Source organism: Colias croceus, chromosome 17 (genome assembly GCF_905220415.1).
Source record: "Colias croceus chromosome 17, ilColCroc2.1".
Taxonomy (NCBI): Eukaryota; Metazoa; Arthropoda; class Insecta; order Lepidoptera; family Pieridae; genus Colias; species Colias croceus.
This window is the reverse complement of record NC_059553.1, coordinates 5,807,737-5,826,139: the sequence shown is the minus strand read 5'-3', so window position 1 is coordinate 5,826,139 and position 18,403 is coordinate 5,807,737. Positions and strand designations below refer to the sequence as shown.

The following is an 18,403-nucleotide window of genomic DNA, read 5'->3' as shown; positions in this document are numbered from 1 at the left end:
AAAAAAGGCAAGAAAAGTCTCTGGACTATAATCCAGAGGTGGCGCGAACACCCTGTGATGACGGGTGCTTCTTAAAAAAAAAAAAAAAAAAAAAAAAAAATATATATATAATAATTTATTCTTTTCGTTCCTTAATTGCGTAAATGACGTTGAAACGACGTCTTATAAGCTTCGGTGTCATCGAAACTATAAAGATGTTTCAAGAGGTCAGAATTAGATTTAATTTTTAATCTTGCAAGTTGCAACGAACCAAAATATCCAATCAAAATTAAGTTGAATTTGTAGGTATGTATCGATATCCAAATCAGTTCAAAGTTATATTGGCTTCATGCACATTGCTAATAGCACGTACTATTTAAAATCACAATTTAAAGTTAGCAAATAACAATTGTATAAAACCAATTGGTTCATAACAATCGTTGTATAGAGATGCCACTGAACACTTGGCTGGTTGCCTAATTAGTTTCGGAGATATGCATCATACATACTATGGAATGCAAGTGAAATGCGTCGAAATAAAGACAAATATATACATTTCTGGTTGATTGTATGCAACTCTATCATTGGTTTATTGTATCTTTAAAACAATAATATGAAGTGCGAAACAGGGACATGATAGACTTAGCTAAACCTAGTCTTTAAAATTAAAGTATAATTCCTCTTCAGAATAATTGTTGAAATTGAAATTGTTGTTTTCGGCTTTCCGTTCGCGACCATGAATTCCACATAAAGAAATAAAACTATTTTTGATTATTAAAAAGAGCTCATTTTTCATATGCATTCCGAAATAAGTCTAATTCTCTTAAAATTTTAATTAGCACATTTAGAGGCAAGTGAAAAGAGAATTCAGAAAAAAACGCTACGAGAGGCGGGCGGGTTGGTAAGTGAATCTGCGGTATACAACTAGCAAATTAATAATTTAATAATGTTTTCGACTGTTAAAACAACTTTCGGCTTCTTTACCAATTAGCAAGTATTTGCATATTATTATCTTGGCACAGCTATGTTTACTCTAGCTCGAAATACATCCATTCTTGGATAATTACTTACATTGACACGTGTAGTGTGTACGTACGGAGTTTCTGAGAAATTGTTCAAGGATCTTGATTTCTCTGGAAATATTGTTCTATACTCCATAGAGGAATAGAAATTAACAAGGTAACTTCAGTATTATGTAGAAATTCGACCGCGTTGGTGTGATTTGGTCCAAAATTTAGAGTTTGTTTAATTATTTTATCACTGCTGTGCCGCGCGGTTTCAACCGCTTGGCTCCGCTCCTGTTGGTAACAGCGTGATGATATATAACCTATAGCCTTCCTCAATAAACGAGCTTTCTAACACCGAAAGAGTTTTTCCAAATCGGTCCAGTAGTTCCCGAGATTATCGTTCAAACAAACAAACAAACTCTTCAGGTACCTACCTATTACAGAAATACAAACTAGTTAAATTATTATTAGGACGTTGACCAAAGATTGTGACCTTCCTAAAAGTACATAAGTATTATGTATTAATACTTAATACGAACAAAAAATCTATTACAAATTCTTGATAAGTTAAGATAACAACAATAAAGAAACAAACGAGTAAAACCAACCTCTTTTATATTTGTAGCTTTCACACATCTCACAAGAAATACAAATCTTTCTGTCGAACAAACGAAAGAAACTGAAGACGTCGATGGCCTATAAAATCATATGACGATACTAAATATCTGAAATGTCTGTACGAAACAAAAATCAAATATTTCGTCGGCTGCCTTCGCCTGTCATCTCACTATTTTAGGGAAAGTAATGTTTCCATAAAATAATATGATATTTGTTATGTCTATCCGTGAAACAAGACATACACATATTTAATGCTTATTAATATATGCATATTATGATATATACGTACAGTTACTTACATATTTTGTAAAATTAAATTGTAATACTGAAATGATTTAAAAGAGCAACTATGGAGTTTCTTGCCGATTCTTCTCCATAGATACTGCTTTCCGAATCGGTGGTAAATGTTAAAAATATGTATTGACGTTTCAAAAGTGCTTCTCGAAGAAGTCTAATTGAATAAATAAATGTTTGAGTTTGAGTTTGAGTTTAAAGCTATGAATCAAGTTATTTCTCCATTTATGGCATTTCATTTCTGGTGAAATTACATGAAAATAATTTTATTTCTGTATACTGTACTTTTTTTTAATATGACTTTTTAATAAGTTGTCATATTTTTGCGACAATCGAGTAATAGTAAAATAAAACCAAATTTGAAGCACAGTTTGAAGTGCTCTATAATTAATGTGGACGTGATTCTTCTATGATCTTAATTTAAAATCGAATGAACTAAAAAGAGCAAATTTTGCTGACAACAAACTAAGAGAGCTGACAGAAAAGTAACTTGTCACTACGTGCTTTATAGCTCGCTGCTGAATTCAGTCTCGGAAATATGATTTGATATTTTTACTTTATTTCAAACTTCCACAATATACCTAGATATTACTTTTAAAATATATGAATTTATTTGTGTATTGGTTGCTCTTTTCATAAAATCAATATATGTATAATGTACCCAAGTTAATAAAACAAACTGTAAACTTTTTATAAATTTTAGTTACAAAGAAATTATTAAGTGACGGTATTCTGTGCGGTATTGGGAGAAATTTGAACATGGCACCCAAAAGTTTTGACGTCGTTTCAGTCGTAAATTATTGTTAATGGACAGAAGAAAATGATTTCTTTGACGGCCTTGTTGGATTTAAAATGACGTTACTTAGATTTACAATGTCTGTATCTACACTGGAACTGAAAACAAAATTTCAACTCAACCAATAATCAAAAGTGTTTGGAGATTATTTAGAAGATTATAAAAATATGTTAGTTACATACGAGCATGTCTATTTAAATGGAAACCAGCAAAGACCTCATTCCACCTTTATTTTCCAACACAGCTACAAGGACAACACGGCTACTCCGTGCGATTGTTCAATTGAATCAAAGAACCCAACGATAAAATAGCAAGACAAGCGGTATATCAAAGAGCGTATTACCACGTCCGTAGCACGCAGACATTATTGTTGCATATAGATTCCAAATAAATTTAGGTATTACATTTTGAATTCTAAAGGAGTCGGGTCTGGCAACGAAACTGACAGGCGAGTCTGTTAACAGCACAGTTTGCAAACAGTTAGTAAATTTTCCGCTCGACGAGCAGACATGATACATTTATTGAAGAAAACGGAACAACGAATAGGATATCTTGTTCTGCTAATAGACGGTTTATTTTTGTATAAATATCATGTACATTTCATTAATTACGGAGCTTGTATTTTCAATGTGTGCTCTGTTGCTGTATTGTGCTCGTTAGAAACTTAAACATGTTCCTTATAAAATCTACACAATTAATTTTCAGGAAGCACTGTTATAAATAATGTATTGTGAGGATACTCTAGAAGCACAAGTAAACCGAGGTTATCACTCTAAGAAATAAATGCTATCGAGCCATACGATTGCTTCTGCGTTTACAAGACGGAACACATAAACTTTAAACCTAGTGTCTTATTGTGACATGTGCTTATTATCATATTGTAAATTGTTTTACAACATTAAATTGACTTCATTTATCATCTAAATATTATAAGTTCTAGTAACAAATTATGTACTTACACCGAACCAAATACCAAGTTTATACACCAAGATATAAAGAATAGGTCTACGCATCACCATTAGGCACTACATAAAGTAACATTGAAGTGTCGCAAGGCCGGCAAGATTTGAAAATGTTTCACGCGACCCGGCCTGAGCAAATGTAAGTGATGTAAGAGTCGTTCCCGGAGATAAGCTCGGCGACAACTTTCTTCTACAGCCTTCACTTTGCCTATATTTATCTTCAAGAAGATCGCGCCCGATTTTGAGAGAACTTTACCTAAATAAACTGTAAGCTTCGACGCCGACGCCGCTCCAATTAAGAAGCTATTTCAAGATATAATAAGATCATAAAAATATTTCCCATTTTATTAATGCGAAAGATGAAAAATAATATGACCGAATTCTTAAGATATTTTTTATATGAACGTAACGAACAAGAAAATTTTTATCTACGTCTGGCTTCTATATCATATTATATCTACGGTATTTTCTTATTAATCGGATATTTTATCTATACATATAATAAATCTGTAGAAGGGTCAATTCTGTACATTGAAAATATTGAAAAATAAATAGCAGGGGGTGTTACTGGATCGATACCAAACCCAAATATGTGATTAAAAAAATTTTTGTCTGTCTGTCTGTCTGTCTGTCTGTCTGTATGTGAAGGCATCACGTGAAAACTAGCGGTTCGATTTCGATGAAACTTGGTATAATTATACTTTATTATCCTGGGCGTAAAATAGGATACTTTTTATCCTGGACAAATACGTAGAAAAAAAATAATCTTAATTTTTCAGTTTTATCCATAGACGTTGTTCCGTAGAACCGCGAACACACGTTGCGTATTATTATAGGCCTAGCCGTATTTGGGAATTGGGTCCAATAGATATTTATAAGATGTTATTGTCAGAGGTACTCAAAATGGATAAATAAACCATCCACGCGAATTAATATAAGAGCAAATCCTCTTTAAATCCAGTTTTATGACTCATTTGAGCGCTGATTGGATTAATTAGATTTATTATCTATAACTGTACTTATTATGTTAATTTACAATATGAGTATTATCCAGCTTAATACATTCCTTGAGTTCCATTATTTGTAGAAAAGTGAACAAAAACTCACAAAGTGTAATAAGGAATTATCGATTCGAATCACGTCTATGTAGCAACTCAAATTAAAAGTTTTATAAGAAGCACACAATGTTTTACGACTTATTATTTTTTGCATTCTCTCTTCCTTGAAATCGAGTGATATATTATTATATTTATCAATTTTCCTAATATTCGCTAAGCTTAGATAAGTACCAAATTCAACAATCCACTTTAACTGTCTGTTTTACAGTAATGGAAATGTATACTAAATTATTACTCATCTTACAAAGCTGAGTTTGATTGTTTGTTTGTTTGAACGCGCTAATCTCGGGAACTACTGGTACGATTTGAAAAATCCTTTCAATGTTAGATAGCCCATTTATCGAGGAAAGCTATTAGGCTATTTATCATCACGCTAAGACCAACAGGAGCAATGTGGGTGAAACCGCTGGGAACAGCTAGTAATACATATTCAGCTTTCTCTATAAATATTTGCTAGTTCATAACAAACCATACATCACACAAAGCTCGATACAATCTTATTCTTAAATCTTGATAAAACCATCCCACATACAGATAAACTACATATGTAGATATCCTCACACCGAATACCTTATTCAATACGTCCATTGTTATATAAGTAACCAGAATATACAATGCAGTACGTTGACCGTAACAGAGAAACTTTGCGACTAGCGACAACAGCCAGCACCCCAGAGATATATGTCCGAAGATTTACAGGCCCACCGGGATGTGATACGAATGAATTTCATTTCAACACTTCTTTCACAATTGTTTGTGGCAACCGTTATGTAATGTTAGTTTCGTTTATTTAAGATAAACAAGTTATGTTTACTGTGTAGTTCTCAAAATTGTATAGCAATTAATTTGTTCGGAAAAAACATAAAGAAAATGTCATTAGATATTAGATATTATACTTAGTTGTACACTACTCTATTTTGTTATAAAAGAATATAAGAAATGAATCCTCAAATTTAGTTTTTTTTGAAATGAGTGTAAGAAAAATGTATCGTATTTTTAAATAAACATGTAATATTCTTCTCAGTATCTAAATAACATAAAGCTCCAAAATGGTACTTCTAAATAAAAAAGAACGACACAACACAGACCGCAAGATCCAAACAAAACGGAAAAGTAATTCTTTCCTCGTAAATAACAAGAAGGTTATCGGGTGGAATATACACGTCTAATATAAAGGCGTTGTTCCGAACACAAATAGCGACTTACCCAAGAAACTCAGCAGCAAATATGTACAGAGCCTCATCTTTCCAACTTCCCTGAAAAAGAAAAACAAAATTTTAATTCTATTTGCTCCGTAAAGTTCCCTGCATTTTGGACGAACTTAATAATTGTGTAGTTTGGAGACGGAATTTTAATTTAAATGCACAAAGTAAATGAGTGAAATAGGACATTGTTAATAGGATTCAAAATAGCGCAGTTATTTTTAATATCTTTATAAAAGTTCTTTTATTTTATTTGTGATGCTTTATGGAAAATCTAAGTGAAATCATTGCATTTAATACTTTGAGTTAAATTGATGATGCTTAGTGCTTAATAATTATGTAATTGAAACAATTTAGTTAAATATAAAATTATAAATAATAAAATAGCTGTATTTCACGCTTTATAACAGACAATTATGGGCTTATTAATGTTAAAATCTATACATATAATAAATCTGTAGAAGGGTCAATTCTGTACATTGAAAATATTGAAAAAATAAATAGCAGGGGGTGTTACTGGATCGATACCAAACCCAAATATGTTATTAAAAAAATTTTTGTCTGTCTGTCTGTCTGTCTGTATGTGAAGGCATCACGTGAAAACTAGCGGTTCGATTTCGATGAAACTTGGTATAATTATACCTTATTATCCTGGGCGTAAAATAGGATACTTTTTATCCTAGAAAAATACGTAGAAAAAAATTAATCTTAATTTTTCAGTTTTATCCATAGACGTTGTTCCGTAGAACCGCGAACACACGTTGCGTATTATTATAGGCCTAGCCGTATTTGGGAATTGGGTCCAATAGATATTTATAAGATTTTATTGTCAGAGGTACCTACTCAAAATGGAGAAATAAACCATCCACGCGAAGACCGGCATCCGCGCGGACGGAGTCGCGGGCGGAAGCTAGTAATAAATAAAGTAATACAATACAAATACATTTTTTGTTTTAGAATGAACAATATTATACACATTCCTTACTAATCTACAAACTATATTTTAGCAAACCTTGCAACATAATTTACAAAATCTTTTGTTTATAAATGGTTTTAGAAGTTTCATCTTAAATTCGTCACAAAAGATAATTTCAGGCACTGCTCACGACCACAAATATTACCTTTAAAGTTGCATACTTCAAGGTATAAATAAGTACAATTTTACGGTCATGTTTTCCGCCTAATGCAGGCAATGTGACAGGCAATCCGAAAAATCCTGTTCATTCAAACCATTTAGCTAAGCGACCGCCTCTTCAGGTAATGGCCCGTTTAGAATAACGTTGAGACCTTAAGAGTCTGTAATCTGTATTAATATTCACTCCATCTGAAGGCTTATTATAGTGTAAATTGAAAATAGAGCTTTATAAATTATTTGTGAATTGCCTGGATTATTTCATGACGAAAGAAAATTATTTTTTGTGTAGTATTTAGAATATGCGAACGCTTTTCACTGTGTTAATGCAAACGTATATTAAATAGAGTAAATGCAGGTTTATCAGTTTTATACAGCTTTATTACACAAAATCTACAATTCTACAGCTCATGGAAACAAATTATCCATGTTCACGTACAAAAATACTGCATAATATACGAGTATAGCGAAACATTTAAGTGGTATTCACTCTTGAACAATTGCTACGCGTAAAATTGAAATAATACAAAAATTGCGAGCTTCGCAAGTGCAATTTTCGCGGGCAATTTTTCTGCGTCATCCTAACTAATGACATGCGTGGGAATTGACGAACACCACTCAACAGTTGAAACTCATTTCCACGCTATATGAGTGTTTATACTTATATGTGTGTATATAATATATTAAAATATTTGTTACCGTACGTTATAGTCATATCGTTTGTCTCTACAACAAGCTACATAAAATATTTTGTTACGAATGCTACGAACACGTAAATGTTCGATTCTTTCTTGCATTATATATAACGTTTTAGATGTGATTTCTTACGGCGCATTTAGTTGAAACGAACATAGAGCTAGAACTAGAGCAAGAGCATTATTTCGTGATCTTTTAGTGTAATCGTAAACTCATATTCAGTGTTATTGAGTATTAGAACATTGCATAGAATCTTTTCGAACGCACTAAGAACAACGAAAGAATGCTCTACGCCTGTTTACACTAAAATAATCTGACATAGTGGGGTTAGAATGAGCATTCGCTCGTTTGATGTAAATGCACCGTTTTATTACGCCTTGCTTTATATTTTCAAAATTTACTAATAATTATTATGGCATTGTTTATATTTTATGTTCATGTTGTAGCAGAAGCAAATATAGTGTTTATTTGAAATTACCACAATTAACCAAGCACCAGACGGTTCCAATTGTGAATTAAAAACAAATTCGATATGAAAATTTATTCTGAACTACCTAAAATTATTGTAATAAGTAAATACAAATTGAGGCTTCCAAAATTTGAACAGTTCGATCATTTATCACTCGCCTGTCACTGAGACGCTGTAACAAAATTACTGACACTGAGACAGACTCATAACTTCATTTACGAAATATAAATAACTTTGTCGTATATCCCATTTCACAATAAATTACAGGCGATGTACCGTAATGGCAGGGGATACAAATAAATTTAAACACTTAAGTGTAGGCTTTAGAAATATGCTTAAGTTATTTATTGGGTTGTATTTGTCAAATTGAATAAAGTTATATAAGGTCTAATGGTTTGTTTTGTTTTAATACCCTATTGTCGTCGTCGTCATCGTTGGCCTATGAATATATTACTGGTGCTATGCCTGAAAAATGCTTTTGGAGCAATCTAATGCGGGATCAACATACTTTCCCGCAGGTCGGACAGTGCAGCAGGTAACACCCAATACCCATAACTATATATTATGATACTAATCCATACTTACAAGGAGAAGCTTGCAGAGAAAGGTAAGAGTGTGGCTAGTCATTATGTGACAAGTCTATTTCGCTGAACACGATAAGTACTATATGAAATGTTTCCAATAGAATCATTATTAGAACCTAATCTTAGTGTTTTAGTTGTTATGTTAACATAAATAGACAAGATAATATGAATACAATGAAAGGCTTTTTTATAATATATTGTAATATCATGAATTCTGCAAAATCTCTGATTTCTGCTGAAATCGTATTTTTAATTAACACAGTTTTTGTTTTGGTTAGTAGTCGTCGCTTTTTCCTACTGCTACCCAGAAAAAAATAACCTCAAAAAAGAGGATAAAAATAGAGATTTTGTTCCAAACCTCTTAACTTCGGTTTGTTGAAAACGACTTATAATTCGATCTGGATTTCAACCGTAAAATTTCACTTACAATCAGTAAACTTGTCACGAACGTTGCGATCGAGTCGCTATAAGAGGCTAGTTTAGTATTTTTGCCTTGAACAATTTTGTTTCTGAAATGGATATTTAAGTTGCCTTTTATGATGACTTTTTTATACACTTACGTAAATCTTTACCAATATGAGTATAATGATTTCATCATCAAAATTACAGAAACCATGCTCTGTTATTTTTGCATACTATTTTAATAGCGGTATAATTACGTACTTTTTAATAAATATTAAGAATTGTTTTCTATATTATTTAAAATTGTATTCAAAATATATTTTCAGTTCAAAAATACGCAGACTACACAGAAAACGAAATAATTACGTCTTTACATCGACATTTGTAACGTAAGTAATTGCCAATATACGTATTCATTAGCTAGCAAGCTGCGTATATGTATGAGTTATGTTACCAATTTTATATTTATTGATTCTACACTTTAAGGAAAATGCATTGAGTCCATATCACAAGGTAAATCAGCCAAAAAATTAGGAAATCAGTTTCACTGCTCTCAAAAGGTTTGACAGTAAACGAGATTTTACAGCCTCAAGGAACATAAGAATGTTTATTTTATTTTAATGAAGCCTGTGATATTTTATAACATTCGTTCGTTAAACTTTTTATTATTTATTAAAACAACATAATTGGAAAGTGTCTGGCTTAATTTAATATATTATGTTGTATCGCAAATTCAAAAGACAAGAAGTTACAATATACTTATTTTGTTGCGCAGTTACAAATCTTATCAATTTCATAGTTCGTCTTTCATCCTATTTGATATTTGCTCATAATTATCTGCACTGACATAAAAACATAATGTATTATATCCCATACATAAGAACTTTTGAGAGAAAGGTTTACATACATTTAAATTATAAACGCGCTATTTATTTGTTTCAATAATTCAATTTGTTGTTTATTACAGCATTACTTTTTAAATATATTCGTGTCGAATCATTTATACAGTTTCAAATAGAGGCGAGTCAACAGCACAATTTTCTCGAATAAGCTGAACAAAAAACTGGAGCAAACATGTAATAAAAGCCGCCAGATACTGCCCTTTTGAAAACGGGAAAACCAGAAAGTTTTATAAATTCCCAAATCTACAAACAATTTTATTTCAGTCCGAAACTAAAACTTCTATCCTGTTTATCTATTTTTACAGTAACATTATTGGAGCTTCCATTTATTCTAATGTTTCGTGGTTGTTCTTTTTCGTTGATAGATTGGTAATTATATAGTTAATTATCTTAATACAAACCAATTAAATAAGCTTGTAATTGTATACAGATTAATGAGGAAATATAGAGCTTTTTACGCGATGTATATATTACAATACCAAAGCGAAACTTAATTAATTTAATTTTGTAGTGTATGTTACCTTTTAAAATGAACCATTTCATTTAAAAAACCGCTTAACCTTTAAGCTCTTCGTGGATTCTTTAACTTGATCTACTCTTGATCTTGCTCTATGTTTCTCTGTCTATGTTTTTACAATACAATAAAATATACCCATCTAAAATGTATCAAGGTTTTAATACTGTAGTTATAAATATTTAAAACACATCGGATCTGAAACGTTATTCAAAGAACTATCGAAGTGTGCTGTGTCCACATTAATCTTTGTTATGAGTCAATGCGCAGAGCAACTATCTTTTGTCTGAGCGTCGACTATATGAATGATTTATTGTGTATATACCTTGCGATTTATTTATCCAAGTCTTCGCTTTTGATATGCTATGAACTGCATTTACCTGATGAACCATATTCATTTAAAAGTGTATGAATAAATATACTTTTTAATTCATTCTAATAATGTAGAGCATGATATAACTCTCGCATGTTCTAGATATTTTAAAGAGTGAATTGTAAGAATACTGAAAAAGTGTTTATGGAGTAAAATATTTAATTAACTACAAGCTTTTATCACTTTTATTTAATACTAGATTTCCGCCCGCGGCTTCGCCCGCGTTTGAAAAGGAAAACCCGCATAGTTCCCGTTCCCGTGGGATTTCCGGGATAAAAACTATCCTATGTGTTAATCCAAGTTACCCTCTACATGTGTGCTAAATTTCATTGTAATCGGTTCAGTAGTTTTTACGTGAAAGAGTAACAAACATCCATACATCCATACAAACTTTCGCCTTTATAATGTATATACGTATATTAGATTAGAAGATAAATGCTGAAGAGGCACCCGCACTGTCGCATAATATTTTGTTTTCTTCATTTTATTGTGCGTAATTTTATACAAACGTTAGTCTAAATTTTGTTTCTATTGTATGTACTGTAAATATTATTTTTCTTTCATCTCAAATTTAATTTTCATTGATACGCCCAGTGCCCACATTTTAATTTTTCTTTCCTTGTCTCATGATTTTCGCGGCACGTATCTTTCCTCCTTGTAAATAATATTACGTATTTATATCGTGCATTTTAATATTAGCTGAGTTTAATTTTATTTGTCGCTTGTATTTTAAGATTATTTTGATTAAACTTTGACATATACTTCCTTCTCCACAAAAAACAGTGTTGGAGCCTGGAGGTGTTCCTTCTGCTTGCTGTAGCGTCCATGATAACGTTTAGTTTCTGTTTTCTTAACTAAGTAAATTTCGATCTTCTTTGCAAAAGTAATGCTCCTTATAAGCTTTTTATTGTTCTTGTTCTGTCTTTTAAGTTTTATTATCAACGCAAACAGAGTGGTTTTATAAAAAATCAAAATTAAAAATTAGTCTTTATACTAAATGAAAACGATTTAACCAAGGATTGAAAAATCAGCCCTTAACCTTAAAAAGCTCTCAGTTCATAACCATCATCATATTTGTGTTTTAATTTTTAACTCAATAAATTCATAACTATATTATATAAACGAATACCAATTATTAATTTCTTGTGTTCGTTCTGAAGCTTAATATTATATGAAATACTAGCTTCCGCCCGCGACTCCGTCCGCGCGGAAAATTGAAGATTTATTTTTTTCTACGTAATTTTCCGGGATAAAAAGTATCCTATTTTATGCCCAGGATAATAAGGTATAATTATACCAAGTTTCATCGAAATCGAACCGTTAGTTTTCACGTGATGCCTGAACATACAGACAGACAGACAGACAAAAATTTTTTTAATCACATATTTGGGTTTGGTATCGATCGAGTAACACCCCCTGCTATTTATTTTTTCAATATTTTCAATGTACAGAATTGACCCTTCTACAGATTTATTATATGTAATAATGTATAGATTTGAATGTAATTTTTTCCTATTGTATTAAATGAGCCACAGATAAATATTTTCTGCTGATCTTTGGATAAAGTGAAGTCCCATGTCCCCTAGTGGGCATTATACACATGTTTCACTGATCGATTTTCTTTAGGTACAAGTAGGTGATCAGCCTTCTATGTCCTGCCAGACCGAGACATTTTTTTTTCCTTCGTCTCCACCGGGAATCGAAACCAGGGCCCCTCGGTGTTACGCTCACGCGTCAACCACTGTACAAAGGAGGCGGTCAAAGCGACGGCGGCTGATCTCCGGATACGAAAGATTTAGCTTTCTTAGGTTAGATAACTGTATGATGAAAAAGACTGTTATATTCTTAAGAATATAAATATGATATTGAAATTCTTATTAAAAAGATTTGTAATGAATACAGCAAATTATGAAAATGAGCACTTATTTATTATGATCGGCTTTTATCGACAGGATTCAGTCTCGAATACGTGGAAGGTACTTCTGCAAACAAAAACTTTCCATTCCCCACTCAACAAGTTAAAAGCGATCGGTTTATGAAATACAGATCTATTTGAACAGTTTGTCAAACTCTCGAATGATTAAAACAAAGTTTCATAGGTAAATTGACTCATAGTTGGCTTATTGAAGGCAAGTCGGGCGTGTAACAGGCAAAAGTTTAGTTCTGAGCTGAAAGCTCCAAGTGTCTGCGGCCTTCGTGTACCAGGTAACCATTTGAAGTTGGAGAATGCTCTGCTAGTTTGTTTTATGAAATTTTGGACTTTGACCCACATTTGTAACGCTCAAAATCGACGAAATGTTGATGAAAGTTTTAATTATTACAAGCGAGAAAATACCAAGTGTAAATGTTGTGGAAATCGTGGGCGGCATTGGCCTAATTTGCGAACGAGGTTACATAAATCCGTATATTGTATTAAAAATTTGTAATAAAAATAAAAAAGAGCACACGCTCTTTTTTATTTTTATTACAAATTTTTTGAAGTTTCACTTCTGACACCGTGTGTGCTCAGCACACGCTGAGCACACACGGTGTCAGAAGTGAAACTTCTTTGGCAATATTCAAATATGTATAGCAAAATCGTCGTGACGTGACGGTATTGCCATGACGCGATCTTGAAATTTTAACGCGCCTAAAGAAGTTTCACTCAAAAGCATGTAGTTGTGGAAATTTCATCATAAATTATGAGGTATTCATCCTTAAACCTAAATACATATTAAACGCTAAATTCAGATCAACCAATTGACTGCTACCTCACCACAACCTTATTGGATTAGGGTTCGAATTACGTACCGTACAAAGGACAAGGATTTGAACGTTACAATTACTCGAAATTGTTATTTATTCAATTTTTATTTATAGGTATCTCACGACCTACATAAATTACACAGAATTCTGTAATGAATTAATTATTCATTACAGAATTCCGAACAAAGATACAACCAAATCTTTTTCATATCTTAATATATATAAATCTCGTGTCACAATGTTTGTCCTCAATGGACTCCTAAACCACTTAACTGATTATAATAAAATTCGCACACAATGTGCAGTTCAATCTAACTTGAGAGATAGGATAGTTTAAATCTCAAATCGTTTTAGAGAAAGCGGGCGAAGCCGCGGGCGGTAAGCTAGTAAGTATTATAGGAAAAAGATTTGGTTGTATGTTTGTTCGGAATTCTCTGAAGGCTCTAAAATTACTGGACCGATTTGAAAATTATTTGATCAGAAATATTCCTGATTTAGTAGTGCATTGACTGTTCTATTTATTTATCATCCCGGATCAAGAAACAAAGGCAGGACCAGCCGCTAATAAATGTATGTTAAATACCTATTTCAATTCTGCAAATACATTATTGAAAATGTTGATAGCTCCACTGTTGTAAATATAGAGACAATTCAATTAGTTCTCACACAATAGGCTCAAAACACCTTCGTTGCTGTGGTTGTAATCAACTTGCATCATGCACTTATAAAGCGTTCGAAACGTCTTTATTAAGACCTAAAGATTACTTTTTAATTTTACGTTTTGATTACACTCCCAAACGAATTGTTGTAACAAAGAAATCTTCACAAAGTATTGCGAAACACATACAGTACTACTACCTACCAGCAACGCATTAAAATAATTTTTACACGAAGCCACACCGTCTGCATCATTTTAACTGCAATAAACAGCAACATCATTGTTTCAGATTGCAATAAACATTCATAAAACAGCTTTATATTTGTTCGCTCATATTTGGTAAATGAGTATTATAGTTCAACTTTTAATCAATGTGTATACACATGTATACTTATATATTAAACATTTTGTTATACCAATATATTAGATTGGTTTTTTTATATTATTATTTTTTGTTTTCATCACATATATTATGTATTAATTAAAATTGTGTGATTAACCGTCATTCTCAAACATTAATTTAAATCTTTCATTTAATAGGGAATGTTTAAATTAAATTTCAAAGTAAGTCACAACTAAAATTGTAACATTTGACCCAGTCACCTGAAATGTTACAAATAGTAACAATAAATAAACATGTAGACACACAAAAGGCCAAATAAATCGCTGAAACAGAAGGCTTTAAAGCAATGTGTTACTACCGAAGCGAGCGCAGTTTTGGGCTCTTATTAAACGAATTCATCATCTTGAATTGCAAGCCGTTGAGAATTGTACGCGAGTTTTGATTAACGTACATTGAACGTGATTTTTCAACACTTTATAGCAGTCCCCGGAATAAAATTATTGAAATCCAATTGTAGATACTTTGACACAATCGAATTGAACGAATTACACCAATAACTGACTCTATAATATAGTAGCCAGGTGTTACTTTTGATATCAAGAGGTTTAAGATGATTTTCTTTTCATCCAGTAAAGCTTTTGCCTTTAATAACATTCATTTCAAATGGATTGCACAAAGGGTTCACATTTAGATTCGACTGTCCTTATCAATTTCATAAATTGTTGCTTACACATTCAAAATTAGCACTAAGTAAGTATCTTGTTTCTATTAATAAATATCCCTTTTGAGATAGAAAGATGATACCACCATGATGTCACATAAAAAGTATATTCCGTCAGGCGTGTTCATCACAAATATACACAGCGTAACAAAGGATTTTAACAATGCAATATAAATTCCGAACAAATTTAACTCCAGTTACAATCCCTTCATATCGCGGTGGCAATAAAGAATCGCATCCTACTTCTAAATGCATGTCCTATACAAGTCGGATATGTTCACACTTACATGGCTGTAAGCACATCGGAGTGTCCCAGCCCAACTAACAAGATACGTGCTTTTGCATCAACCAGCTTTATTACTTGCATTTTTCAGTTCACACCAGCCTCTTGTGGTAGAGAGTACGTGGGCGGTATGTACAGTTTGAATACGCTAATACTCGCTAATAGTATAAAGTGGAAGATTTTATCGTCTGTATCTTTGTATGTTGGTAGATACTAATAGTTTAAAATTTAATTCTGATTGTTGCTTATTCAGGTAATGTTGTGAATGTTTTTTTGAATTCAAAGAATCTGGGTTTGAATCAATTAATGCTTTACGCGGGCGATTACAGAAATATTTGTCTGAATGTGTCTTTAATGATGATTTTCATAAAATAGTTGCATTGTATTTCTCGTTTTCATATAGCACATTCAAATTAAATACTAATAAAATATGCACAAAGACACTATTTGATTTATTGTTCATTCTTCCAAACATCTCTGAATTTTTTAAAAGGGTTAAATGTTAGTGACTGTCATTTATACAAAATTCATTATGGACAATATGAATAGAGAAAAAACGTCAGCCCCTGGATGTGGGTGATGTAAATATTTGATCAAATAAACGACGGGCCCTTCTCACTGTTGAGTGGAAAACCCAAATTCTACGTATATTTGCTTATAAATTTTCTATGTACGCCCTTGTCGTTTTACACTTCGGCCATGCCGTTTTATGCGGTCACTGATGAACATTTTAAAGGGTTAATGAGCATTACGAACTGGATAATATAATTCTTACTAGTTTACTTTACAAGACCACTGTGGTTTCATGCTTTTATATTTTTTTGCATATCTTTTAGCTCGGGTTAAATTGTAATGGAATTAATTTGATATACGAGTTAACTTCGACGTCGTTATGCTTAATGATTACTAATTAAAACGATTAAAACTATAACATGTAATAGAGCACATTTGCAGAATCTGTGCTGACTGTTTTTTATACCCGTTCATGCCTATTACAGCCGTAATATCGTAACTCAGGCCGTCAGGTGCAGCTGCCGCCAACGACTCGGAGCGATTAACCCATTTGAGGGCTCTGGAACGACCAACCATTCAAAGTAGACCCCTGAATAACATCACGCCCCCCCTCCTCCCCTCATAATCGACAAGAAATCGGCGGGGTGTGGGAGGTTTTGTTCAATGGTTATCGCTCAAATGGAATGTTTGCCGTAGCGCCAATACTTGGAGATTATCGATATAACGCTCTTCGATTTGGTGATTGAAATCTGTAAGCTGTTTACGCATTGACATCTGGACTCAATAACCGAGGAATTGATAATTATGTTGAAATTTTTCGTGAAATTTTTACCGAATATAAGATTTCTTTATGTCGTCTTTAGGTTTGACTAAAAATTTCTTTAAAATTTTAAATTGAAATAATGATCGCATTATAAGACAAAAATAGTGTCTATCGGTAAATGATGTGCATACCAAATGTGCGTTTGTGGAAAAAAGTTATTTAAAAAGGATATTTCTGCTTATAGTCGGGGTTTTAACAATAGGTATGATATTTTCATGAGAGAAGTTTTAGACCTAAATCTTTTGCTTTAGTTTTCTTTTAGTATCATCATATTCATCTTTTAGTACGCTTGAAGAAAACGTTTTTCGCATTGGTTTCAGTTCATTGAACATCTTTTTTAGGAGCGAAGAAACTTGTTCGCTGTCAGAAGGTGACATTTTTTGTACGTATTGTATAGTTTTAATATGTGACCTTGGTGTAGTTGATCACATAATTATTTTTTCAATAAGACTTCTTTTAGGTGCGATCTAAATCGCCGAAATATAGAGAGATTAATATTTATTTACCTCCGGTTCAAAGCAGTTAAAAATAAAGAAATAAAAATATATTTATTGACATAAAATCGTACGGTACAATATTTAGATGATCCAATGACTACCGAACTAGTTATTCGGTTGTCGAAAGTTGTTGCAGTTATTGAAGATAGAGATACTGTAGTTCATCACACATAATCATGACACTGTCTTATTCTCGCTATAGAACGTACAAGCATCTAACGTAAGATTTTTACGTAACCGATGGAGAAAAACAATGTGAAATACATCTGCCACTTGTCTCCGATGATGGAGTGAGGTTAATATCTGTTGATAGTAAGAGAATAGTGTCGTTGACACTTAATCGATTTGAAATAGGGAGGTTATCAATTCAACGTATGTGAGTGTATGTAGGTATATGTAAGTTTGTTTAAGCTCAGAATTTTTTATATAAATTCCAACCTTTAATTTAATTTGACGTACAATGCACGTTTCAATAAGTGTATAGAGTTTTAAAACAACAGACTAAAATGTACACAACAGGTAACACAATAATTACACGACTTTCTTACAGCGACTGAACACAGGCTCTATATCCCACATAACCCTAGTAATATTCCAGACTGACCTTCAATAAACTCTTATTGGACAAACACGCCCAAACAAACCACAAATCCCGCAATCAAGTTCGTGGCCTAATAAATAATGCCCAATCATTGAACATATCCTAAATAACATTTTGTAATTAGAGCAACTAACTTGTATCCCAGACAGTATCCCTTTACAAGCGAACTTC

General features: G+C 32.3%; 1 protein-coding gene across 1 annotated transcript in view; it reads right to left on the bottom strand.

Annotated features, from left to right (window-relative positions):
• The window catches only part of LOC123698921 (Down syndrome cell adhesion molecule-like protein Dscam2), a 149,730-nt gene that overhangs the window by 116,986 nt on the left and 14,341 nt on the right, over positions 1-18,403 (bottom strand). The window contains exon 2 of the mRNA XM_045645746.1: positions 5,981-6,030. Coding sequence (XP_045501702.1) covers positions 5,981-6,017 — 37 coding nt within the window. The 5' untranslated portion in view covers positions 6,018-6,030. The remainder of the gene's footprint in view (positions 1-5,980; positions 6,031-18,403) is intronic.